At 54.0% G+C, this 25,520-nt stretch overlaps 1 protein-coding gene across 2 annotated transcripts; it reads left to right on the forward strand.

Annotated features, from left to right (window-relative positions):
- Positions 1–24,069, forward strand: ASS1 (argininosuccinate synthase 1). Of its 2 annotated transcripts, none has more exons than XM_031601719.2 (15): positions 1–101; positions 5,014–5,141; positions 5,453–5,521; positions 5,733–5,921; positions 7,571–7,627; positions 7,966–8,040; positions 9,598–9,668; positions 10,153–10,183; positions 12,921–13,011; positions 14,623–14,707; positions 15,382–15,446; positions 18,582–18,713; positions 21,513–21,669; positions 23,341–23,406; positions 23,844–24,069. In XM_031601719.2, exons 1-15 carry the CDS (start codon positions 47–49, stop codon positions 23,896–23,898), a joined length of 1,326 nt encoding a protein of 441 aa, XP_031457579.1. In that variant the 5' UTR covers positions 1–46; the 3' UTR covers positions 23,899–24,069. The 2 variants fall into 2 exon arrangements, with proteins under 2 accessions (XP_031457579.1, XP_031457580.1); XM_031601720.2 differs by lacking the exon at positions 1–101 and adding an exon at positions 3,129–3,285.
- Positions 24,070–25,520: the final 1,451 nt, after the last annotated feature.

Below are 25,520 nucleotides of genomic sequence, written 5' to 3' on the forward strand. Positions count from 1 at the left end.
GTGCTCCCCGGTGGGTAACTGCACCTCTTCTGGGTCTCCATGGAGGATGCTGGCTGTGCATGGCTCTTACTGCCATGGGGAGGACCAGCTGATCATCCAAGGTGAGGCTGCAGTTCTTGCTCCCTGTGCACACCTCCTGTCTCAGCCTGCTCCTTCCTGACACAGAGCAGAAATGTGGCTGCCAGGGTCCTGCACAGGCACTCAGTTCTCTCCTGACTGAAAGCAGCCCCTGAGCTGTACGTTTTGGTAGCACTAATAACAAAGCTAAGCATCTCCAAGGTGCCTTTGCCACCGCATGGTGGATTTGTGATAATGGTGTTTTGACATCAGTGCTGATGTGAGGCTTTACTGCTGTGTGGTGGAGAATGAGGTGGGCACAGGAGTGAAGATGATCACCCTGGTCCTGGCGAGTGAGTCTTTTGCATGCTCCTTTTTGGGGAAAAATAGCAGTTGGGGCCCCTGCCTGCTCTTCCCCATTTGGCTGAAGGGTTCCTAACAGCTGCCCCATAGATGGTGCCCAGGGACAGGTGGCACTGCCTGGATCCCTGGGATGCTGGCACCTACACCTGTGCCATGTGCAGTGCCCTGAGCTCTGCTGTTCCCCATGCAATGCTCATAGTGTGAGGTGGGTGTCTGCTGGGAAAGATGTTGCCTTTCCTCATTTGCTTTAAATCCTTTCGTTCGTACCCACTTTTCCTCCCTCCCATCTCTCCTGTTTCTCATTTCCCTTGGCTGAGCCCAGCAGAACCCTCCCAAAGCAGATGCCGCATGCAACCCCCCAGGCTCCTGCACCTCTTCATCTCTCCCAGGGCTTCCTGCATTTGCTGCCAATGATTCAATTCCTCTCTCCCAGGGGCTCTGTGAAATGCACAGGCGCTGCCTCTCTGGGAGTGCTCTGCCGGGCTGAGCGGAAGCACCGGGTGCCCTCAGCACAGTGCTGGCATTTGGCTGCTGGCACTCTGCTGCCAGGCACAGCAGGGAAACAAACAAAAACTTGGGACTGGGGCCAGGGATGCGTGTGTTGATGCAGAGCAGGGGCTTTGGGTGTTGGCGGATGCCAGTTTTGGTTTCACGCTTGCAGCATCCCCTGCTGATACGCAGCACTGTGCTGTGCAGGCCCATTCCATCATGCTGTTGAAGCATCAGTGAGACCACATTGCAGGTGCCTGCACCGTGTGTCCTCACTGCCAGGCCATGGCTTCTGTGCTGGGAGCGTGGGGTGCCCAGAGCCTGACTCCCTGCTCCTCCCGTTCTGTTCTCAGGACTTCAGTGAGTGCCACATGCAGACAGGAGCAGGATGGCTCACTGGCACTCTGTGCAGGGCTTCCTGCAGTTCGGGCTCCTTGTCTGCATCTGTTGCAAACTCGCAATTGAGTGTGAGCCCTCTCCTGGCACACAACTACTGTGGGTGCAGCAAATCCAAGGCTGGGAGGTCTGGGCTTCCTTTGACCCAGTGTTGGAGGAGCTCTGCTCCCAACTCGGTGCCTGGTTAAGCACAGGTAATAATGGAAACAAAGGTGCTGGGATCCTGTAGTGAATCCAGGGAGGTGTAAGAGCACAGGGTGCCCTTCTCCACGGTGCCATGTCCCTTCTCAGCCACACCTGCTTGCTTCCAGGAGTACAGTGGGAATTATGGCACAAGGGAGGGGCACTTCAGTTCTTCCTGCTTGGCTTCACCCCTCTTGCCTGCAGACAGCAATGAGTGCCAGGCGCTGAGGTGGTGCCAGCATGACTGCATGAACAGTGTGGGCAGGTGCTGCTGTACTGCTGCGTGTGCCCTCCAGCTACCTGCCACGGTCAGTGGGTGTCTCTGTCCTTGGGGGTACAGGGAACTTTGCATCCCCACCTCGCTGCAGGCACATGGTTGCTCCAATTTGCTCTGCCTGCAGGTGTGGGTGAGTGTATGCAGGGCATCATCACCACTTCCATCTTGTTCTTTCTCTCCTGATGGGGCTGCAGGGAGTGAAGTTGGCACCAGCTCCATGGAATTGTGAGACCTCCCATCTCTTGTTGCAGTGGGGATGTGTTGTTTGGGGAGAATTGTGCTTGCACCACCCTATTCCCAGCGGGGAATCCATCCCCCTCAGTGTGTGTGACTCGCTGCCCCTATCCCTGTGCCTTCACCTGGGGTCAGTTCCTGACTCAGCAGGGCTGAGGGTGACAAATCTTGCTGGGGTACACGATGTCCCACCAGCCTCTTGCAAACACTGGGTCTGTTGCAACACTCCAAGCAGCTCAGGGCAGCCTTGGCTGTGATCAGCCCATGGACAGTGGGTCTGGAGGGGTAGGGGGAGCAGGAACCCACTGGGCTGGGGAGCAAGAAGGGAGGGCAAAGGGTTCCCCAGCATTAAGTGTCTCAAAATCCATTATGTTCCTGTGCAGTTTGATTCCAAGTAAAGGTTTCCTTGTGGAAAAAAGCAGCTCCTCCAGCCATCCTCCCTCCATGGCCTTGGGCTGCCCAAGGGGCAACACCTGCATGTGGCAGTGGTGCAGGGCAATGTCCAGCCCAGCCCTTGTGCTGGGTCCCTCAGTTGGTGGAGCTGGGATCAGACCTTTGCACACATGGTGCAGGCAGGGGCTGTAGCCCAAAAGTCATTTCTGTCCCACCGCAACGCACTGGCTGGAGGGATCCCAATCCATTTGTCCCCATGTTTGGCGATGGCACAGTGCTGGGGTGAGGTTGCTGCTGTCAAAGCCAATTGCTTGTGCTGTGCTCTCAGTGAGGTGCCCCTAAAGGAGCACTCCCTTTGGATGATTGGTTTCCCATGCTGGAAGGCCTGCTGCTGATCTGAGTGCATGCACAAGGGGAGCATGGTGTTACCCCATGCACATTTCTGCACCCTGCCCCCCCCATGCTCCAGCCTCCCTCAGAGCTGCAGCTCTCCATTTCTAGGGCTTTCAAAGAAATTCTTCCTTCCCCTGCAGGGCTGGGCAGGAAGTCAGGCAGCTATGGGGCAGCTGCCCTCTGCCCCTCATTTTCCCACCTGATGGGCTCGGGGGGGGGGGGGGGGGGTGAAAGCCTGCAGCTGTATGGCTGCAAAGTGGGGGCAGAGGTGGCAGCACTGGGCAAAGCCCTCGTCCTAACTGGAGTGTGAGCTGCACCTCCGTGCACCCCCAGGCACCTAGAGGGCAGGGCTCCACTGGGGACAGTGCCCACGGAGGGGACAGTCCTTTGGCAGCTCCGCCTGCCCCCGCCCGGCTATAAGGGAGGAGGAAGAGGAGGAGGATGCTGGACGCTGGGCTGGAGCACTGAGGGCAGCTGGTTTCTGTGGTCCTAAAGAGCAGGTGAGTGCGGGCAGAGTGAGGGGGGGGAAAGGGGCCCTTTTCTGTAGGGGACTGTCCCTGCTCCTGGCTGACCCCTCTCCATCCACACCCAGCTCTTTCCCACTGTGTGCGATGGGCTCAGAGGTGTGGAACGGGGGGTTCCAACCCCTTCCCATCACTTGTGCTGCACCAAACCACTTCTCACTCAGTTTTTGGGCACTTCCCACCTACCTGACGGTGTCCCAGCTTGGCTGCCCACAGGGACTGGAGCTGGGACCTCAGCTGGCACCATCCCATTGCCCTCCCTGCTCTGTTTGGGGATGCTGGGGGCAGGATGGGGCCCCTATGCTCCCACGCCAAGGCTTACCCTGCTGTCCCAGGGTGCTCTGCCAGACTGCCTGGGGAGGGCAGCTCCCCTCCTTGCCAAAGGGTTCAGCTTTCTATTCAGGCACTGTCACTCCACCCATCTTGGTTTAAAAACAAAATCTTGGTGTTCCTGCAGGGCAGAGAAAACAGAGTCTCTCCGGTACAAAGTGTAACCGAAGTCACAAGGAAATTGCTGCAGTGTAATCAGAAGGGTTGAGAAAGTCCCGAGATGTTCCCCTTCGCTGAGCTTTGTTTGCTTTGATTTACTGTCACATAAGGCTGAAACTTTGAAGCTCTCCCTTCCTGGACAGAGAGGCTGAGCACGAGCGCTGTGTGTGGAGCTGGTGGCCCTGGGCTTTGGGGTGTGTTCTCAGGGCAAACAAAAGCCGGATTCCCATACCCCCCCCCCCCCCAGCAAAGCAAAGCCTCTGAGTAGGAAAACGCAGAGGTGTTTGCTCCATCCACTGCTGCTCACGAACCAAGTGTGCCCATTCTCAGCAGCACTCAGTCGGGGCGGCAGCAGCAATGCTGGATGCTGCAGAGGGAAGTGGTTTGGGGTACAGGGACTGTGCAGATGCAGGATCGTGTTGGGGCTGGTCCCTTTTGGGAAGTATGAGTTGCCTTTCTTGTAAATGCTCCAGTGAGAGGAAAGGAAAGGCTGGGCACACACCCAGCTCTGTGCACACCCAGACGCTGGGAGTTACGGAAATGCTTGCACAAGACTGGCTGCTGCCTGCATAGCAGGGAACTGAGTGGTAGATATGGGGCTGTCAGACCCCTCTGTGCTTCAGCAGAGCCAGACCCTGCAGCAGGGAGAGATGTTGGGTGTGAGTGATGCTCCATGGGGTGTAATGTGGGGAAGTGCATCCTGCTGCAAAACGTATAGGACACTTGGGGAGCCAGGCACGGAGAGTTCTCTGCTTGCAATAGCAGGAGCAGGATTGTGCTGACTTGGCGAGAGCAAGGAGGTTGTTCAGGGTGGGATTTGGCTGGTTCTGTGTCTGCTGTCTCTGGCCAAAGGTTGGCTGGCATCACCTCTGTGGGGCTCTGGATCCATGGCCTGGCTTGGGGACAGCCCTGAGCCCCTTCCCACAGCCAGCACGGCCCTGGGGTTCCCAAATGCCCCCTGCAGAGCCCACGAGCTCAGAGCTTTGTCCCCCCATTGCTGGCTGAAGTCCTCCATGCTCTCAGCCAAAGGCTGAGGAGCACTGAATCCCCATGCAGAAGTTTCCTGCGTAATTAGGACAAACGCCCACTAACTATTAATTAGACTTTGGGCTGTGGCTGGGGGTGCTGCTCATGTGCCCAGTGGGGCCGAGATGTGCCGGGTTGTGCCCAAGCACAGTGCCTGCATTATGCTGAGCTCAGCCCCACACTTTGCAGGGTGCTCAGGGAGCGCACAGATGGCTGAACCCAGGGACACCGTGGTCCTCGCCTACAGTGGGGGCCTGGACACCTCCTGCATTCTGGTGTGGCTGAAGGAGCAGGGCTACACTGTCATCGCCTTCCTGGTGAGCCCAGGGGCTGCTGGGGGTGGGTCTGGGGATGTAGGGGCACAATGGGGATGTGCAGGGTGCATGGAGTGCTGGTGAACATCACCCTATCTGTGTGCAGCACTTGCTTGTCATTGCTGCTAATGACTCTGTTAATGGGGCAGAGCCAAGGGGCTGGCAGAGGGCAGTGTGACCCCAGAATGCCAGCTCAGATGGAGGGAATTCCTCCTGCTCATCCTGAATGACTCCAAGTCCAGCCCACTCCATGCAGGCTGGACGTGCCCTTGGTTTTGTGCAAGCATCCAACTGAGCTTTTCTCACTTTTCTAGGCCAACATTGGGCAGAAGGAAGACTTTGATGCAGCTCGAAAGAAAGCGCTGGCACTGGGGGCTGAAAAGGTACCATGGGGAGCTGTGAGAATCCCCCAGTTCCTTTCCCAGGGGTCTGGCACTTAAATCTTCTGGCAGCATTTAGGAAAGGGGAAAATAAGAATCCCCTCACCTTGTCGTCCCTATAGGATGGCATAGGCACAGTCTATGGCACAGCTCCCATAGGAGCTGGCTGCATCCTCAGCTGCCCTCCATCCCAGTGCTCCTTCCATCCCCTCAGGTGTACATCCAGGATGTCTGCAGGGAGTTTGTGGAGGAGTTCATCTGGCCAGCAGTGCAGGCTAACGCACTGTACGAGGACCGCTACCTGCTGGGCACTGCGTTAGCCCGGCCCTGCATCGCCCGCCGTCTGGTGCTGGTCGCCAAGGAGCAGGGGGCCCGATACATCGCCCACGGGGCCACGGGCAAGGTGAGGAGCTGGGTGGGTCCTTGGTGAGGCGTTTGGTGAGTGCTGGTGGGATTGCAGAGCTCTGGTTTTGCCGCTAGAGGCAGCCAGAGACCGTGGGAAGGATGCTCGGGGAAGATGCTCTGCGGCCGCTCTGCCCTCCTGCTCCCAGCCAACCTGGGAGGAGGACGCAGGACTTGTGCCGCGATGTCCCAGAAAAGGACAAAGCCATGGGGCACGGCTATCGTACAGCCTGATTTCTGGGAGGTCCTCTGTGGAGGCAGGAGTTGAACTCGATGATCCTTATGGGTCCCCTCCATCTTGGGATCTTCTGTGATCCCCTCTGGGGGTGCTCAGGGTGACCTCATCACCAGCTGAGGAACAAGCCAGCAGTGCAGCTCTGCAGGGTGCTGTGTGTGCACCCAGGCCTCCTGCTCCCATCTTTCAGGGACCCCCCCCCCATGCAACCCACAGCACTGGCCATGATCCCGCTGTGAGGCAGGCTGGGTTTGGGGTCCCTGGTGGAAGAGTCCTGCTGGATTGAGGACATTTGATGAGATGAGAGAGTTCTCAGAGATTGAGAACAGGAGGGCACGCCTGCCAGGATAGCTTCATTGCCACAGTGCCTCCTGTTCCTGCCACGCTGCTTTCCCCACATCCTTCTCCTGATTCACCCAGCAGCACCCCCTTGAAAGCACCCACTGTGTGTGTCCTGAGCATTGCGTGGTTCCCTTCATTCCCTGGGCATCACTGGCATCAGTGCCACCCTGGGGATCCTCGGCTGCTCCCCAGACCCCCCAACCTCCTCGAGCCATTAAGGCACAGGCAGCACTGTGGGTAACCTGACCCTGCACGGCCCCGCAGCGTCCGCAATGTGCGCCATCTGCGGTGTCCCCACTGCAGGAGCAGATGGAGGTGTTTTGGGCCTGTAAGGGAAATGAGTGCTCTGTCAGCTCTGCTCGCCCGCGTGTAATAGTCCTGGGGGATCTCACAGCCCGGTTGTAAATGTATCCTTCAGGCTGGGGACAAGAGAAAGGAGGGGGTACTCACGCCCCTTGGTGCTGGGGGTAAAATGGGTTTGGTGAGCCCTGTTCCCTTGGAGGACACCTCTTCCAGCTACCTGCCCTCGTTAGCTGTGCCCCACCAGCATGGGCCAATTAAGATAGAGGTTCAGAGCATCCTCCTGGGTGGTGAAGTCTTCCTCTCCCTTCTCCCTTCATGGAGAAATAAATACTCAGATCAGGGCTTCATAGGATCACGTAGGCTGGGAAATGCCTGTAAGGATCACCAGGTCCATCCACAGGTTGGGTTTTCAGGGCTCTCAGCCAGGGGAGTGCTGCTCTTGGTGACCTCAGTGCCTACTGTTGGGACAGTTTGCACCCCAAAACACATCCCCCCCCCTTGCTCTCTGCTGCATTTTACTTCTGTTCCTGGAGCAGGGATGTGTCTGGGCTCCCCGGTGTTGCACGTGGCATCATTTTGAGGGCTGCATGCACATACGTGTGTGTGGCTGTGTCTCTGCACCACTGCACATGTGCCATCCCAGGGACAAAGCTCCAAAGCAGCCCCCCGTCCCCCACCTCGAAGGGACTGAAGGATATGGCTCCTATGGGTTGCTGGGGTGGGGGCACCTGCCCCAAGGCAGCCCCTCAGTGTCTCCCTGTGTGTTTCAGGGTAACGACCAGGTGCGCTTTGAGCTCAGCTGCTATGCGCTGTGCCCCAGCATCAAGGTAAGGACCCAGCCCACCTGGGGAATTCTGCTTTAACACAGACACAGCTCTCCTTAACAAGCTGCCAGCTGCACCGAGCTACGTTTTGGTATTTAAGGGGGGCCGTAATGATCCTTAATTGATCTGTTTTTTTCCCCCAAACACCACGAGGCCGCTGAGCAAACAGCGCAGTGGCAGCTGCTGGATGATCGATGCTGCCTGCTTCCCCCTGGCATCCAGCACCTTGCGAGGGTCAGGGTTTTGGGTTACTCCACCATCGCACAGAGAGATTGAATTTCAACTGGGGAGGGGTTCAGGGGGCAGAGGGCAGTGAGCCTCATGCTTCTGCTTGCCTCCAGGTCATCGCGCCGTGGAGGATGCCTGAGTTCTACCAGCGCTTCCCTGGGCGCCGTGAGCTGATGGAATACGCCCAGGTAGGAGCGATGGGGTGCTCACATGGGATGTGGGATGCTCACCACACCATGTGGGCAATGGCAGTGAGACCCACACAGCATTGCTGCAGCACCCCACTGAGTTCTCCTGGGGTGTTGTTTTTTTTTTTTCCCTCCTATATATATGTACCTTTTTTTTCCCCATAATTACCTGGCTGCTGTTTGTAACCCATTTTCCCAAGTAAATGGGTCCCAGCTCAACGACTTGTGTAACAGACAAAGCAAACGCACTCCTCTTTGTTGTCCCTTCCTTTTTGAAGTACAAGTTGCAATAAAACACATTAGAAGTTTTGCATCAGGTTTTTACGTGCCCACCAGGGTACCTTTCTTTTTTAGCGACTGCACGGAAATGCTTGACAACTCGGCTCAATCAATCAAAAGGGAAAAGGCAGCTCTGTGCATACACCAGAAAATTGCTTCAGTTTTTAAATAGCTGCCATCCAGGCTGGCTGGCAGCACGGGGATGGTGAGGTGTGGGGCCACAGGAGCTCAGAGCAGCACATCGGGGCTGCGCGTTGAGGATTGTGTTTGCCATCTGTTGGTGTATTATGAAGGGGCGAGTTTACGAGAGCTTTCCATATGTTGCCAAACAAATTGTCAAATAGGGGAGTTATTAAGAGCGTGGCGTTTTTATTATAGGGAAAATGGAACATGTGTTTTGGGTTTGGGTTTTGTTGTGGTTTTCTTTTTAATCTTTGTGTTTGGTGTTTTTTTTTCTTTGTTTGGAAGGGGGGGGGAAGGAAAGTGAAATGGGTTGGGGCCCTGCTTGGAGAGAAGAGGTTGGGGTTGAGGGTTTGCAGTACTTCTTGGCCTATGGCTGTGCTCAGCACTCAAAAGAAAAGGGAGTTTCCCTTCTTCATGCTCAGGAGAAGGAGATGTGGGCAGGTCCTCCATGCCTGGATGTGCTCAGGGCAACACAGTAATTGCTCAGTGTGAATTAATGAAGATGAAATGTCTTGTCAGGATCCAGGAGGGCTCTGTGATGGGAACAAGGGCCCTGGTGGGGCTGAGGTCTGCAGCCCAGCCCTTGTGCTCTGTGTATGGCAGAGGGTAGAGGCTGGGAGATGTGCTGGGCAGGAGAGGTGTCATCCCACCCTTGCACCCAGTGAGCTGTGCTTTGCCTTCTCTGCAAGTCAGAGCTTGTGGCTGAGATCCATTTGAAGTGCAAATGAGCTGCCTGCTCTGTAGGTAGGAGCGGGTTGGGGCAGTAGAGCTGCCCAGTGAGTTCAGGTGATGGGTTAAGAACTATGGGCCACGTGTCTCCATGTTATTTCCCATTTCAGAGGATCCCAGCTGGGGAACGAGCCAACCTGGCCTGGAAAAAGATGTTCAACATCCATTCTAACATCTCTATCACCTGGGTTAAAGGATGCCCTGGTGGCCCCAAGGGGGAGCTGACAGAGTGCAGGGTTGGAGGCACGGCTGTCTGTGCTGCTGGTACCCATGGGGTTGTGCCTTTGTGTTTATGGGGCTGAGTCCCACGGACACTGTGCTGGAGGCTGGCTATGTTGCTCAGCACAGCTCCCCTTCTCTCTGCAGAAACATGGCATCCCAGTGCCTGTGACACCCAAGGCGCCCTGGAGCATGGATGAGAATCTCATGCACATCAGGTGAGCAGACAGCTCTGGTGGGGCAGTGACCCAGAGCATGGTGTCATGATGCCCCACTGCATGGTGGGGCATGACACACGGCCAGCACAATCCTTCACACCTCTGAAGCAAAGAGCCTGCTCCCCATCATAGAATGGCTTGGGTTGGAAGAGACCCCAAAGATCGTCTGGTTCCATCCTTCTGGACTGTCCCATGATGAGCTGAACGAGACTGGCCCCAAAATCTCCACCTTTCTAAAGCTATGTAGTTGCCCACATCCCACGTGGCGCCATTTGTCTCTTGGGTCCTTGCAAGCCCTGGGTTCCTTAGCAAGGTTACTGCTGAGTCTCCTGGAGAACCATAACGCACCTTTACCCCCATTGCTATGGGATGGCCATGCTGTGGGTGGTGGCAATGGTCTGAACTGGACCCAAAGCTCCGTGGACCCACAAGTGCAGTGACATCTCTCTGTCTCTCTCTCTCCTTCCTTCCCTGCCTGCTGCAGCTACGAAGCCGGGATCCTGGAGAACCCCAAGGTAATCGATCACGGCCGGGTGGCAGCTACAGGGCTGAGGGCGTCTCGTGTGTTTGCAGCCTAATTGGAAATTTCACGGCGGGCCGTGTGTGGAGGGGAAGCCCTGCCCAGCCCCTCCGCCTCCTGCAGCACGCTAATTGCCATTGGTGTCAGTAGGGGACGAGCCTGTTTCAGGGTGACGCTGGAAGGGAGAATGTCATGGGGCAGCAGTAAAGGAGCAATTACACTGATGAGGTGCTGGTGGCTTCCCCAGCTGGATAGAGGAGTTCTGGCTGCTCCCCGTGGCCCCTTTTGCTTCCTCTTCTTCTCTCTCTGGGAGGAAGCAACGGCTTCAAAGTGACCTCCTCCATGGGACCACCACATTCCCATGGGCTGTGGACTCTTGGTGCTGCACCACTCATGCTCCAGCTGCTGGGCTGTTCAGCAGCCATTCAGTCCTGCATCAGCACCAATTGCTGTTGGACAGGAGCCATTTGCTGCTTAGCAGACCCTGGTAGGTTGGGCACATGCCTATAGCATAGAGATGCAAGGATGGAGACTGTGGAGAGGGCATTCTGGACCCCCACCATTTCTTCCCCATTACTGCATCAGTACCTCTCTGCATCTTTGAACAAGACCCCATAGTTCTGCCCAGTCCATGTCCTTCCCAGTCTGGAATGCTGGCTAGAGAACGTTCCCTTCCCTGAGCATCCTTTGGTGATGGACACGTTGCCATCCATTGGTACTGGGAGGTGGCCGTGTGGTGTCACCACTGTCCCTGTCCCCAGCCCAGGATGAGGGTGGCTGGGGTGCCAGGCACGGTGGATCCCCTCCCAAAGCCCAGAGACTGCCAACGAGGGATTTGAAAGCAGATGGTTGAGCTATTTTCTGCCTCTGTGAGGCCCGATTGAAGGGCAATGAGGCAGCTAATGCGGAGAAAGATAGAAATTTACTTGCTTTAACTTCATATGGCACTCTGAAAGAGTTCATTCAGTCCCGGGCACAACAATATCAGCCGGATGAATAAACCATTTGCGGCATCGATAGCTCTGCATCATGGTTTACTTCATGGACCATTTGCTTCCAATTTCTTCTCTTCTTGCCCCGTTTTTCTTGCTTCTTTCTCCCCCCTTCTTTCCACGCACTCTTCCTTTTTTTTTTCTTTTTCTTTTTTTTTTCCTCTCTCCCCTTTAAAGATGACATTGCAGGACTAGCCCCCCTGCAGGGAGGGATAAATAGAAGGCATTGATACACTGCAACAAACTATTTGTCATTTGAACTGTGCTTTTAGGAGAGAGAATAAAAAGAGGACAGACTCGCACCGTAATGATGGAATGCAAGCCAAATGTCACTTTTATTTCTATTTAGTTATTTTATCTAATAGGGGTTTTCATAGTTGGCTTAGAAAATTGGAAACTACCTGACTTTGACTTCCAATGTTTAGTAAAGAGTTTTTAATACTTTCCATTTCTTCCCCCCCTCGCGGTTCCCATCTTTCCTTTTGAACTCCAAGTTTTCCATCATCTCCAGTGGGTCTGTCTGGTTAATAAGTGTGATCAGGGCTAGGAGAGGGCAGATGATGTAAAATTGAAATCTGCAGCCCGTGTAATCTGTGTGCTTGGGGGGCATGGGGGAAATGTGCGTGCACTGCGTAAAACAAGGGAAAAGGGCAAAAAATATTCATAGAATATCCTGAGTTGGAAGGGGCCCATAAGGATCATTGAGTCCAACTCCTTTCTCTACACAGGACCACCCAAAAATGAGACACATGTCTGTGAAGTTGGGCTCAATGATCCTCGTGGGTCCCTTCCAACTCGGGACATTCTGTGGTTCTGCTTTGCCCTCTTTGCTCAGTGGTGAGGAGGCAGGAGATGGACACAGAAGAGGCCACAGCTGGGGATGAGGGCAGGTGGCTGGGTTGTTCTGTGCCTCAGTTTCCCTCCCCCCTTCCCAGCTCAGGGGCTGCACATGGGTACTGCTGGGTTCTCTCTGTGGTCACACAGGGAACACAAGTTTAGTATCACCAACATGAGTGACAATGCTGTCCCAACCTGGATGGGCAGCAGTCACGAGCGAGATGTTTCAGCTTTGCTAAATTGCAATGCATTTTGCTTGCTAGGACAGAAAGCTTTTTTGTTATTATTATTATTTCTTCCTCCCTCGTCTGGTACGTGCTTCAATTCACCGCCATCACCCCAGCCTCCAGTGGCCCAGCTCTAAAGGAGATAAGATGCTTCTTTACTATAAATCTTGGGGGAAAATATACATAAAGGTTGATGCGCTCTGAAATGGGTTTTTGCTTTGTTCCTCTATTTTCCCCCTGTGTGTATTAACCTCGAGGACACCATGAAAGAGCCCATGCGACTAGAGCACCTGCTGGGGTCAGCCCTCCTCATTCGTTTTCTCGGTCCGCACGGAATAAGCTGGGTTCTGGCCCCGCCGCAGCCCAGCTTATTCTGCACTGACCGCAAAAAGTCGCACTTTTCCCTGCCTGACTTGCTTCTCTGCAGCTATTCCACCTCCAGCTGTGGGGGCGTCGAAGAAAAAGATGAGATCAAGTTGAGGGGAAAAATTGTCTGATTTTTCCGTCCCCTTTGTTCCCAGGGCCCCCTGAGCTCCAGCGCTGCTTTGTGCTGTGATCGCCGTGTCCCATTGCTTTCGGATGGAGATGGGTGCCAACCTGCTGAGCTTTGGGGGGGGTGCTGGTGATGCTGGGTGTGCCCATGACACCGACTGTCCCTTGTCTTTCTCCTTTGCAGAATCGGGCCCCCCTTGACCTCTACACAAAGACCTGTGACCCAGCCACCTCTCCGGACGTCCCAGATGAGCTGGAGATAGAATTTGAGAAAGGTAAGACATCCCCAGAGGTTCCCCTTGGCACTGAGTCTATGTTAGGACTAAATCTTGCTCCTTTGTGAAAAATGTAGCTTGGAGCATCGCTAAGGTGGAGATGGGCTACACCCCAGCTTGGAGCATCACGCCTTGGTGCATGCTGGGCTTCTTCCATTAGCGTGGGTGGTCTGGGTACGTCCTCTGTGGCTTCTTGTCCCATAGTGCTCAGTCCTATGGCAGTGGGACCCCACTGACACCGAAGGGTGGACCCCAGGCACTGAGGTGCTGTGGGTGCTGGTGTCGCTGTCCATGGTACTCAGGTGGCCCCTGGGGACACACAGGTGATGCTGATGCTCATCGCACTCTAACGAGGGGATACAGTGCTCCCACTCCTGCCATCCATGGGTGTCCCCATGCCACCCCACGGTTAAGAGGGTCCACCTCCTCCCCAGAGTCCCCAGCACTGGGAGCCCGGCTCCATTCCCCTGATCCTCTCCCTGCGAGGCGGAGCCCCCATTCAACCCCTAGTTAATTTATTTGAAGTTTTAATCTAATTATTAACTATTTTAAAAGCTAAGCAGCTTTCACCAACAACAGCCCCGACAATATCGGCTCTCTGCCACGCGGACCCCGGCCAATGCCCCAGTGAAGGACGAGAATAGAAAGAGCTGGGGCGAGGGGAGGGCGCCGAGGGGGGGCCCCGGCGAGAAGCAGCTTAAGGTTCATTATTGCCGCAACTTACATTTAATAGCAATTTACAACTGAGTTTATAAACCCCTGGAAAATAGGGGGTTTAGGTTGGGGGAAGCTGACAGAGCCCGTCAGTAGACACGGCTCTCGCGGGCGCCTCGTAATAAAGACTAGAAAGGGAGTCATTGAGCGCTGATTGGCAACTGATAGCGCGTTCAATGGTAATGAGGAGGGCAGATGGAGGGGAGATTAGCCTCCAACTCCGCGCAGCTTTTCTTTGTGGGCCCCGCAGCCCCCTTGTCAGCTTCCTAATACATTTATTGCTCATTTCACACTGCTAAAGAAAATGCCTCTTTTGCTATTCAGCCTCACACACACCCCCGCCCCCCAAACCCCTCTTGCCTCCCTCCCACCCGGCACCTAAAAATAAAATATTTCACCTATTTTCAAAATTTTCTGTAAAAATGCAAACCTGAATTCCTATGGAGCACCCCACCATGGGGTGCGTGTGCATGTGTGTGCACACACGTGTGCACATCACCGTGCCCCAGACGTGTCTCCCCCCCCTGCTGGCGGGTGGCTCATTTGTCACCCCCCCGGCCGGGGCTGGTGGGACAGAAGGTGCTGCGCCCTAAGACAATTGCTGAGCGTGAAATTCAATTAGTTAAGGGCCTGGTTGCAATTTCACAGGCCCTAAAAAAAAAAGAGAGCAGGGGAAAAAAAGGGGAGGGGGGCATTTTTATGGCCTTTTTATTTATTTATTTCGCTTTTCTCCCAAGGAGATTCCCCCTCCCCTCGTTCCCCCCGGCAGCAGCTTGGATATGCCTTTTTAAGAAGTTATTTAGAGTTCATATCTGTCACATCTATTTAACGCGCGCCGGGTGATGCTGGGAGGGGATCCCATTGCCACCCCATCCTGCCCACCACCCTCCTCTGCAGGTGTCCCTGTGAAGGTCACCAACACCAGGAATGGAGTCACCCACCGCTCAGCCCTGGAGCTCTTCATGTACCTGAATGACATTGCGTGAGTGCCATGCAGTCCCCTTCCATGTCCCCCAGTGTTCCCCAGCTGGGGTAGAGTTGGGTTGGCGTCACTGATGGCAAAGCAGCAGTAGGACAGTCCCTGTTGGGCCAGGTTTGTGCCACTCATGCCACCAGTGCTGGCACCAAGCAGGGAGTATTTATGCTTTCGCTTCCTACGCTCTCCTATTTACACCTTCTGCATTTACTGTGTGTCCCAAAGGGTCAAGGGCCGCCCTGCAACCAGAGTAGCACCCTTTGTGTGCCCGCTTCTGCCACCCAATGCTACCCAGAGCCACCCAGATCCTGGCACCCTCCTCTATGCATCCGCCTTTTATTCCTCCAGAGCTGAATAGGAATGAACTTTTCCATGTAGTTCTCCTTTTAAATGTTAATTAAGTGGTTTTAAGATGACTTCAGCCATCACACAGCAGCTGCCCGCTCTGCTGTCCCTCATGCTGCTCCCCTTGCCCAGCACCATGGAGCTTTGCCGTTGGTGAGTGAAGCATGAAAGCAGAGCCAAGAGAAGGGATAGAGGAGAATAACCATCTGCCTTTTACCCATCCAATCTGGGGGTCACTGCTGATGCCCCTGGGTGATGCCAGCACTGCACAGAGGTGCCCACGCCATCATTTGGGGTTTCTCTCCTCATCACCCATTCACCTATCTCCTCTTCAGGGGCAAGCATGGCGTGGGGCGCATTGACATCGTGGAGAACCGCTTTGTTGGGATGAAGTCCAGAGGTGAGCAGGTGCCAGCCCGGCCCTAAAAGCAGCCACAAAAGGGGAAGGTGCTGGTGGGACTGGGTGGGGGCTCAGGTGTCAGGTGTTCGGACTTTGTGCCGTTCCCTTCCCTTTAACCAGGATTTGGCCATTGTGATGATGTCTCGTTGGGTTCACAGCTGCCTATGCCGTGGTTTGTGCCAGCCCCAGTGCCACCAGAAGCCCAGGTCCCCACTGTCCCCAGTGAGAAAAAGTCATTAAATGATAGAATCATTGAATCATTAAGGTTGGAAAAGACCACTAAGATCATCAAGTCCACCCCCAACCTTTCCTCACCATGGACTGGCTCCCTGGGAGGATGCAACCACAAGCCACCAGTTCTGGTTAAAGCCAATCCTTGATTTATGTATACCTTTCTGAGGCTGTGGTTCACATTGATTCCCCATTAGGATCAGCTCCATCAGAAACCTCTGGAGGCAGCGAGCTGCCCCGTGCAGAACTGAGGAGCCAGAGACTGCCTGTCATCATTTCCCATTCATAATCATTTCACTCTCCTCATCCAGGCTCTTTTGTCTTAAATCTCATTAATGCCTAATTAGAGGCTCCCTTTCTTCATGCTTGCCCTCTGTGGCAGGGCACGAGCAAATATTTTGATAAGGCTCTGCTGCCTGTGCAGCACCAGCACGAGACAGACCCCAAACCAAGGGGTGCCAACCTGTAGAACTGAATTAAAACCAAAAGTAGGGCAAACAAACCAGAAACCAAAACCGCACGCACACGTCTGTGCATTAGCATGCTGGATGCTGAGTAATTTGTCAAAATCATTGTTGTTGTTTTTTCTCTTTTTTTTTTTCTTTTTTTAAAGAGTCACTGACATGCTCTAGTGACCCTTGCAGCATTTAATAATTTCACTAAATCCCATTTATCTGTCATGTTTGTCTGCCAAGTGACATTGTCAAGCAGTCGCTGTCGCGTTGGCGCGCTGGTGGATGAGAGCTCTGCACAGAGGGACAGGGACAATTCCTGGGAACCCTCAGTACCCAGTAGGATACAGTAGCCCTTGGTGACCCCCTCACCCTGCTCACTAAGGGAAACCGAGGCACAGACACAGAGTTGGGGCTGCAAATAAGTTTTTCCCATCTTGATGCTGCCTTCTATCCTTTCCTTCGCCTCCTGAGCCCAAGTGGTGTGGAAGGGAAAAGTGCATTGGCACTGATTTTTGCCAATCTCCTCACTGAGATCTGCTAAGGCCAAAGCAGTGAGGGTGCACTGTGTGCTGTGCTGGTCTTGGGACCACGTGAGCTGGGATTTGGGATGCAAATGGCCAGCAGGACTGGCTGGAATGGGGCCCTGTGTGCCTATTCCCATCCTTATTACCAAATTACCTTTCTGTCTCTGGAGAAGGCCTAATTAAGTGGAGTAAATGAAATCAGGGGTGAGAAAGCAGGAAGGAAGGCATGACCACTGCCCAAAGAGCTGAGCTCCATTCCTTGGGGGCTTCTCTTTTCTCTCTCCACATTTCCATGCCTGCATTGCTCAAACCTGCTCTCATTTGCAAGGGTTTGCCCAGAAATTTGGGCATACCATCCTGCAGGCGCACGGCCCTAACATTGCATCCTGTCCCACCCCACCAGCACCGTGTGCCAACCACGCTCAGCACAGCAAAGCCAACAGCACAGAGGAGGACTGACAGCCGAGCTTACAAATTAGAAAATTTTAAGCAGCAGCAGCTGTCTGCGTGGCTGCCCCCCCTTCCCCAGCTGTAATTGCGGGGTGATTGCAGCTCCGGCAGCCCGCATCGCTGACACCTCTGTCTTTTCCTGTAAACACGGGGAGATGAAAATAGACACTTGGAGAGGCTGTGAGTGTCACTCTGAAGGTGTCTCTGGGAGCTCAGCTGTCACCTCCCTGCCTGGCACAGCAGACTCCGTGCTGCTGTCATTGCACGGATGGGGCGAGCGGGGAGGTGGGCGATGGGCAAGGACATGGAGGTGGGGGGGTGAGGTGTAAAACTGAACCTTGGGTCGGCCCAAGTGGGATGGAAGGGGAAGGAGAGGGGATGTTTGTGGTGCCAGCGGTGTGCTTGGCTTTGTGGTTGGGGTTTGGAGCCCCGGTGTGGGGCTGTGCTCATGGGGATGGCTTCAGTGAGCATCTGGGGATGGGGTCCCGTTGGGCTTCTCATCTTGGAGGACACTGAGCTCACAAGAGCCTGGTAAGGATGGGGGGTGGTGAATGAAGTGTGGGGTTTCTTCCCCTCCAGTCCTTTCATTGAAGATCCCAGGTAATGGGGAGTCTGAGCTTGGTGCAGGGACAAGGAGCAGGCTCCAAAATGCCCACTGACTCAACCCCACTGCAGCTCTCTGCAGCACAGGGATAGGGAGACAGCGCTCCTATAACTTTTAATGTGACCAAATCCAGAATTTCTATTCTTTTAGGAAAACAGCCTCTTTATTTGATGTGCCAGCAAAACCCAGTGCATAGGTGCCACTTGCCCAGGGCTGTGCCATAGTGTGGGTGCCCAGAGGGGAGGGGACAATGCTGTGACACCACTGCTGGACAACCCCATCCTTTCCCATCGCTTTCCATGCACCTGGAGCAAAATCCACATTGTCTTTAAACACACTTTAAAGCCATGGAACAAAGGGAGCAGTCCCATCCCATCTCCAGTCCTCACACAACCAGGGGTGGAGGGGAAGGAGCCGGGGGGGTTTCTCCAGCCCCAAGTGGGGTTGTGCTCTTGGTCCCCCAGGTAGCCCCATTTTGGTGCAGGGCTCGCCTGCCAGCCGACGAGAGGAGGGGATTTCAGCCCTGTTCCTGTGCCCTGCATCGTTCACTTAATTACAGGTTTTCAGCCGCAGACCGTTGGGCACGTATCTGTGGGGGGATCGGTTCCCAAACCCTGTCATTTAGCCTCGTCAGAGTGCCTCTTCAAAGAGGGGAATCTAGAAATTTTCTCCGCAAGGTGCGGAGTGGACTGTCTCGGCCCCAGCATGAATATAATGACAGATGCATTTTGCAGCAAGCTGGGACTGAATGCGCTCGACCACAGCTCCTTCTGTCAGCCAAGTCATTATTTTTTGTCATTTACTGACAGTTTTGGTCTCATTCGTTTCTCTCTCTTTTTCTGCTTTTCCCCCTGCCTGGAAAAATGGCTAGGTATCTATGAGACCCCAGCGGGGACGATCCTATACCATGCGCATTTAGATATCGAGGCCTTCACCATGGACCGGGAAGTAAGGAAAATCAAGCAGGGGCTCAGCTTGAAATTCTCTGAACTGGTGTACAATGGTACGTATGGACCCTGCTGCTACTGCTGCCCATGGGGTGCCAAGGTGCAGGTGTGGATGGTGGGGAAAAAGGTGGGTGTGCTCATGCCCTGGGGGGATGCTTGTGCCCAAGGAAGTTGAGGTGCCCCATCCCTGGAAGTGTTCAAGGGATGGATGTGGCTGTGGAAGGGGTTGGAACTGGATGGTGTTTCCTTCCAACTCAAGCCATTCTGTGGTTCTGTGATCTTGGATGGTGTTTGAGTTTCCTTTCGACCCAAAGCTGAGGTGCTATCATCTTGAGAGCATTCTGCCCCCCCACCCTACTTGTTTTGAGGGTAAGTAGGCTCCATGGGGGGTGCTGGGAGGTGATGCCACCTTCCGTGAGTGATCGCTCCTGGCAAACATCCTAGCCCAATGCTGTTGATTTCACTGAATTAGAATCATTAAGGTTGGAAAAGACCTTTAGGATCCCCAGGCCCAACCTATTCCCACCATGTCCACTGACCACATCCTTCAGTGCCAAATCTAGGTGGTTCTGGAACACCTGCAGGGTTGGGATTTGTCCCACCCTGCACAGTCACAATACTGATTCTCCATCCCTTCACCACCACCATCCCCACTTCTCCCTTCTGGAGCCCATTTACTGCTTCCCCTGCATTCTGGGGCTGCAGCAGGACACGGCTGTGCACAGCCAGGAGCAGCAGTGGGAGTCTCCATTACCTTCCCCTCAAATCACAGCGCCCGCTTCCATTTGCTCTCTGATGCTGCATCAGCCCGTAGCTGTTTATAGCAGACTTAGTGCTGTGTTTGCCTCTACGTTGGTTATTTATTTTCAGTCGAAGCCTACAGCTATTTATTTATTTATAAACACTCACTGTTGGGAAACCACAGGACTACAGGGCTGCTCAGGTGTCAGTGGGTTCGTTTCCCCTACTCCCACCTCTCGCAGACCTGCAGGGTGCATCCCCACCCAAAGTGAAGAGCAGACCCTCACCCACGCACTGAGGGTGTCGGGTGGCTCCTTAGGGCTATGTCAGGATAGAATCAGGTGCCTCAGCCCCATCAGCCCTCAGAGCTGGCCTTCCTGCAACGCCTCATTATTGTCACCAGCCCCTGGTTTCAGGACAATTAGAGGTTATCTTCCCCCGTCCCCATTGATCCCATTGATCCCTTTGTGCAGCACTGGCTTTGAAGCCCTGGGTCCCGCAGGTAGGGCCAGGTGCGGAAATGCCATTGTTGGTGTCGGGGGGATTAGGGCAGGGAGGGCTGCTGGGATGGATGGCTGCAAGGGGGGAATTAGTTTGCAGTGGGGGGCGAGGAGGGAGGGGGTGCTTCCTCGCACCTGGAGTTGTCAGAGCAGCATTTAAGTGGCTGGTTATTATTTTAATGTGTCTCAGATTTATTTGTTGTTTTTTTTTTTTCCCTGCCACGGGGACGCAACAGCCTGAAGTCAGCCTTGACATTTGAAGAGTTGTACCTGTAGCGTGTTTGTTAAAAAGAGGGATTTATTTGCCCAGCTGGAGGGGAAGAAAGAGATCCCTGAGCCCCTTGGCTGTGCCATAGGCTGGGTTTGCCCCATGGGTCTGTGGGGCTCAGGCTGATGCCTTGGTGTGATGCTGGATGCTGAATGCAGGGATGAGGACTGAGCACTGAACCATCAAAGTGTCTGTTGCATTCAGGTCCACGTAGCGTCAGTTATATCCCAAAAAGGAGATCCCAGAGTAAAGGATGCACAATGCCCCAATGCTGTCTTGCACGGAGGCAGCCAACAAAAGCTCAGGTTTGTTTCTTTAATGGCTGAATCCCAGCTGGGAAAGGAAAGGTGAGAGGGCACCGGTGTGAGCAGAGCAGCAGGGAGATGGGGAGATAAAGCCCAGGGATGACCTGAGGGCCATGAATGGGCTCTTTCTCTTCCCCACTCTATCTCCCTCTCCATCTCCCAGGCTTTATTCTGGGTCTTGGAGGCCTCCCCAGGTAATTATCCCACTCAGCAACAGGAGATGTGCACAGGGCATGGCCTCTCAGTGCTTGTCGTGGCCTCACCAATGGCAATGCCACCAACCACACCGGTGGCTGCTCCCCAAGGCTGCGTTTTGGGGGATGTGATGCAGTGCTGGGGGCTGGGACCCAAAAGGGAAATCAGAGCCTTGTTACTCTAGACAGGGTCGAGGAAGCTGAGCCTACTGGGATGTAGGGAGGTACGTGCTCTGATGGGCAGCACGATAAAGCCCTGGGGTCAGCCCTGGGCAGCAATAGCTGGAGGGAGCGTGGGAGCAGGGCTGGGGCTGCCCCTGAAACACCACATCCCTGTCCAACCCAGGGGACAGCATCTCATGTCTGTGCTGGGGGCTGCAAACAGGTCCCCCCAAGCCCACATTGCTCCTGTAGAATGGGTTCCATCCATCCACCTGTCCATCTGTCTGCTTGTCCATCCATCCACCTGTCTGTCTCCAACCAACCCTCTCAGGATACCGGGCTTTGAGTGAAGGTTTTGTGATAACTTAATAAAGCTTTTCATTTCCATGTGCGGAAGTTCTGAATCCAGAGAAGCCAGGAGGAAAATGCCCACAGTGCCTTTCATTGAGCAGAGGATTCCCATCTCCTCTTGAGTGGGGACAGGATGTGCACAAATCCCCATTGCTCAGAACTGAACCAACCCATACTGCGCCTTGTTTCCCTCTCCCAGCCCTAAGACTGCATCCCTTCCCTTGAAAATTACCTGATGGCTTCCTTTGCAGAACAGCCTTCAATGGGCTCACCCTTCATCTCCCCCTGGCTCCCCAACCTCCCCACCCCACTCTGATGGTGTCTCTGCCCACAGGATTCTGGTACAGCCCTGAGTGTGAGTTCCTGCAGCACTGCATCGCACGCTCGCAGCAGGCAGTGGCAGGCACTGTGCGTGTCTCCGTCTTCAAGGGCCAGGTCTACGTCCTGGGCAGGGAGTCCCCACACTCACTGTACAATGAGGAGCTGGTGAGGTGAGTGGGCTTGGGGGCAATGAGGGTCCCATCCTGTCTCATTCTATCCAATCTCATTCCATTCCATTTAATCTCATCTTTCATCACATTCAATCTTGTCTTGCCTCATCCTGCCTTGTCTCATCCCATCCCAGCTCATCCTGTACCATTCCATCCCATCCCAAGTCATCCTGTGCCATCCCATCTCATCTCATCCCAGCTCAGCCTGTACCATTCCATCCCATCCCAAGTCATCCTGTGCCATCCCATCTCATCCCATCCCAGCTCATCCTGTACCATTCCATCCCATCCCAAGTCATCCTGTACCATTCCATCCCATCCCATCTCATCCCATCCCAGATCATCCTGTACCATTCCATCCCATCCCAAGTCATCCTGTACCATCCCATCTCATCCCAGCTCAGCCTGTACCATTCCATCCCATCCCAGCTCATCCTGTATCATTCCTTCCCATCCCAGCTCATCCCATCCCAGCTCATCCTACACCATCCCATCTCAGCTCATCCTGTATAATCCCATCTCATTTCACCCCATCCCATCTAATTCCATCCCAGCTTGGCCTATCCCATCTTGTCCCACCCCTCCTCACTCCATCCCATCCTGCCCCATCCCATTCCATCCCATCCTGCCTCATCCCATCCCAACCCACCACCCCACCCACCCACCATGTAGAGCACAGTTTCCTCCCAGCCAAGCACAAGCTGCGTTTTGAAGTCAATATTATTTTTCCTCCGGCTCTTCCCTTTCCTTCGTGTTGTTTTCTCTCTCGCTTTCTCACTCCCCCCAGCCCTCCCTCAACCCCTTTCAATCTCTCTAAACACTTTATAAGCCATAAATACACCCGAATGAGTTTAGATCAGTCGGAGTAAATGTCAAATTATCTTCTCTCTTTCTCTTCTCTGGCTTTTTTTTCCCCCTTCCCTCCCCCTCAAAATCAACAGCTCCTAATAATCCGTCCCAACCCTTCATTATGCTCCACTCTCTCACTTGGAGAGATTAAATGAATAAAGTAAAAAAAAAAAAAAGAAAGGAAAAAAAGAGGGAAAAAAAAAAGGGAGGATGGAGGGGGGTGGGACAGAGGGAAAAGAGAGAGGAGAGAAAAGCAGGGGCACTTATTCTCCCTGCGTCTCCAACCATTTTCCTTTTCTTTTTGATTTCTACATCGCTGGTTTGAAAGCCTTTGAGTGACGGCGTCACAGGAACCCGAGAGAAAGCTGTGAGAGGCAGAGCTGTGTGGAAATGCCTCTGCACAGTAGGTAGAAAGTAACGTAATTATAGAGCAGGTCAGAACCACTCGAATGAGCAAAAATAAAAGCACAGAGGTTTTTCTGTAGCCCGTCAGGGGAGGTAAAATCATTGTAAACTCTTTTTTTTTTTTCCTCTCTTTTTTTTTTTTTTTTTTTTTCTTTTTTTAAAAAGGTTTGCAGATTCTGGGAAATGAGTTTGGGGGATGAAAGCAGCAGAGATGGGGTCAGTGGGATGGGGGTGTGCCTGGTACTGCAGCACCAACGGGACAGGGACAGGGCTGGGATGGAGCATCCCTACCAGGTGCAAGGGTGACGTGTGGGAAACGTCACCTGGAGGGACAGGCATCACCTGGAGGGACGTGTTGGGCACCGGGACAAAGTGTCCCCTGCGTCCCCAAGGTGGTGACACCCTCTCTCCCCATAGCATGGACGTGCAGGGGGACTACGAGCCCGCCGATGCCACCGGCTTCATCAACATCAACGCGCTGAGGTCGGTGCAGGGGGGTCCTGGTGCCCCCCATCCCCTGCCCTGAGCCCCCGCCGCCCACTGACAGCTTCCCCTAATTACAGCCTTCCCGCGCATCCCTCCTCCTTATTTTACTTGTTTCTCATGCTCCCCCCCCCCCAACTTAAATGCTGTAAAACATGCTGCATTTACATAATGGGCTCTTAATTTTTCCCTTGCCTGTTAACTGCTTTGTTCTCCCCAACACGCAGTGTCCCCCCACCCCTCTGAGATAAATTAATTACATTATCTCATGGAAAAAAAAAAAACAAAAAAACATAATTAAACTGTACAGGCCTTAACAAACGCCTGCTCCTCACGCCCCCTCATTCTGCTTAAATTAATTGAAAGGAAATGTGTGTTATTACTGTTAATTTACAATTAATTTATTCTTTTTTTTTTTTTTTTAATCTGGTTTCCAGGCTGAAGGAATATCATCGTCTCCAGAGCAAGGTCAGCACAAAGCAGGATGAATAGCAATCAATGGCACGCAGGCATCCCTTTCCCCTTTCTAATTTCTCAAAGCACTGCCGCTAATTGCAGCGGTAATTTGTAACTGGAACTTCAACCCGTGGAGGTGATGCCTTTGTTACAGGGGAAGAAAGTGGTGGGACAGAGGGAGAAAAATAAACTTGTGATAGATTAAAAGCTGCTGAAGGATGCTTGCTTGGGTTACGTCACCATTGGGAATGGGGAGTGGTGGTGTCCCATAGGCAGTGTGATGGGACAGCCCCGACCCCGCGTGGTCGGGAAGGTTTGGTTATTTCTCCTTTGTCTTCATTTTGGCACATGGAGATGAGGTTCAGGGAAGGGGAAATGGGGAGAACCTTCTAAAGTTTGGTTAAAGGGGGAAACCTCTCGAGGGTTTCAGCAAGGGGTTGGGGACAGCACTGGGAGCCGGGCACCGATGGTGCCAAGGCTGCACTGTAGGGATGGAAAGTAAAACTCTCCCGTCCCACCTGCAGTGCTACAAGGATGGGGATGGACCTGGTTTGGGATGAACCCAAAAGTCGGTGTCCCCTGCCCTGTGCCATCCGAAGGGATGACATTGTGCAGCCCCAGCCTCGATGGCCGCATGGGGACGTCCAGGCGTGCCCTGCTGCCGAGCTGGCGAGCATGACAAGTTCTGACATCACCGCTGGGAAAATAACATGTTATTTTCCCAGCTTGGATGTTACTTTCCCTGCTATTACTGGCAGCTACCATCTTGGGAGGAGAAAGCAGCAGAGGGCTGACAGGAGAGGGGGATGAATGGGTTTCTGGGCTGGCGGAGCCTATCTGACCCTCATGGGGTGTTGGAGATGCTGTGCCCCATTGCTCTCTGCTGTAGGGTAAGGACATGGGGCTGTGACCTGTCCTGGGTGCTTCTGGTGTAAGAGCAGGGAGGGAAAGGCAGCGTGATGGGAAAGCAGAGCGTGGCAGGACTGAAAAGCCAACTCAGACCTGGTGCAAGCTCTGCGGAGGAATGGGCTTTTGGAAGTCATGGGATTGCAGGGTAGAGGACACACTACCAACCATTTGCCCTGTGCACTGAGCACAGCCATGTAGGGCTGATGTGATGGGATGCTGTGAGTCCAAGTCCACGTTTGATTGCTGTACCACTTTAGTTACCATCAGCCCTTCCGTCCCTATGCTTATACAGTTTCTCTTGGTGGCCTCCCAGCATCCCCTCATCCCTGGTGGTGCTGAGCATCACGCTGCTCTGCCCAATGGCAGGGTGAGCAGTGCAGCTCACCCAAACCACCCAGGAGCTCCCCAGCAGAGCTATCATGGGATGACATTTTGGACACCCCATCTGCACCCTTCTTTTCTGCTGGGCATCAGCCACCATGTGCCCACGTGCCGTGGGGCTGCTCTGCAACCCTGCCAGGCTCCAGGGAAGGGCTGGTCCAGGGTCACCGCAATCGATATCTCATCTGCAGGCTCTCCTAGCGGAAGTGATGGTATATTGGAACATGGTAATGGGTCTTGTCTAGTGGAAAAGGCTAATCTTCCCCAGCTGTACAGGATCTCCGCAGGTGTCCTCGGCTCTCCCTGCTGCCACCGGCCCTGCAGCAAACCAAGGAGCACACGTGGCTCTTTAAAGCTGCAGCAGTCCA

Source organism: Phasianus colchicus, chromosome 19 (assembly GCF_987193195.1).
Source record: "Phasianus colchicus chromosome 19, bPhaCol1.hap1.1, whole genome shotgun sequence".
NCBI classification, from domain to species: Eukaryota; Metazoa; Chordata; class Aves; order Galliformes; family Phasianidae; genus Phasianus; species Phasianus colchicus.

Excerpts from the sequence above, each read along its gene's own strand:
- ASS1 (XM_031601719.2), top strand. The coding sequence starts at position 47 with ATGCTGGCTGTGCATGGCTCTTACTGCCATGGGGAGGACCAGCTGATC. Across the intron at positions 5,522-5,732 it reads TGGCACTGGGGGCTGAAAAG|GTGTACATCCAGGATGTCTG; the intron begins GTACCATGGGGA and ends CCATCCCCTCAG. Across the intron at positions 5,922-7,570 it reads CCCACGGGGCCACGGGCAAG|GGTAACGACCAGGTGCGCTT; the intron begins GTGAGGAGCTGG and ends TGTGTGTTTCAG.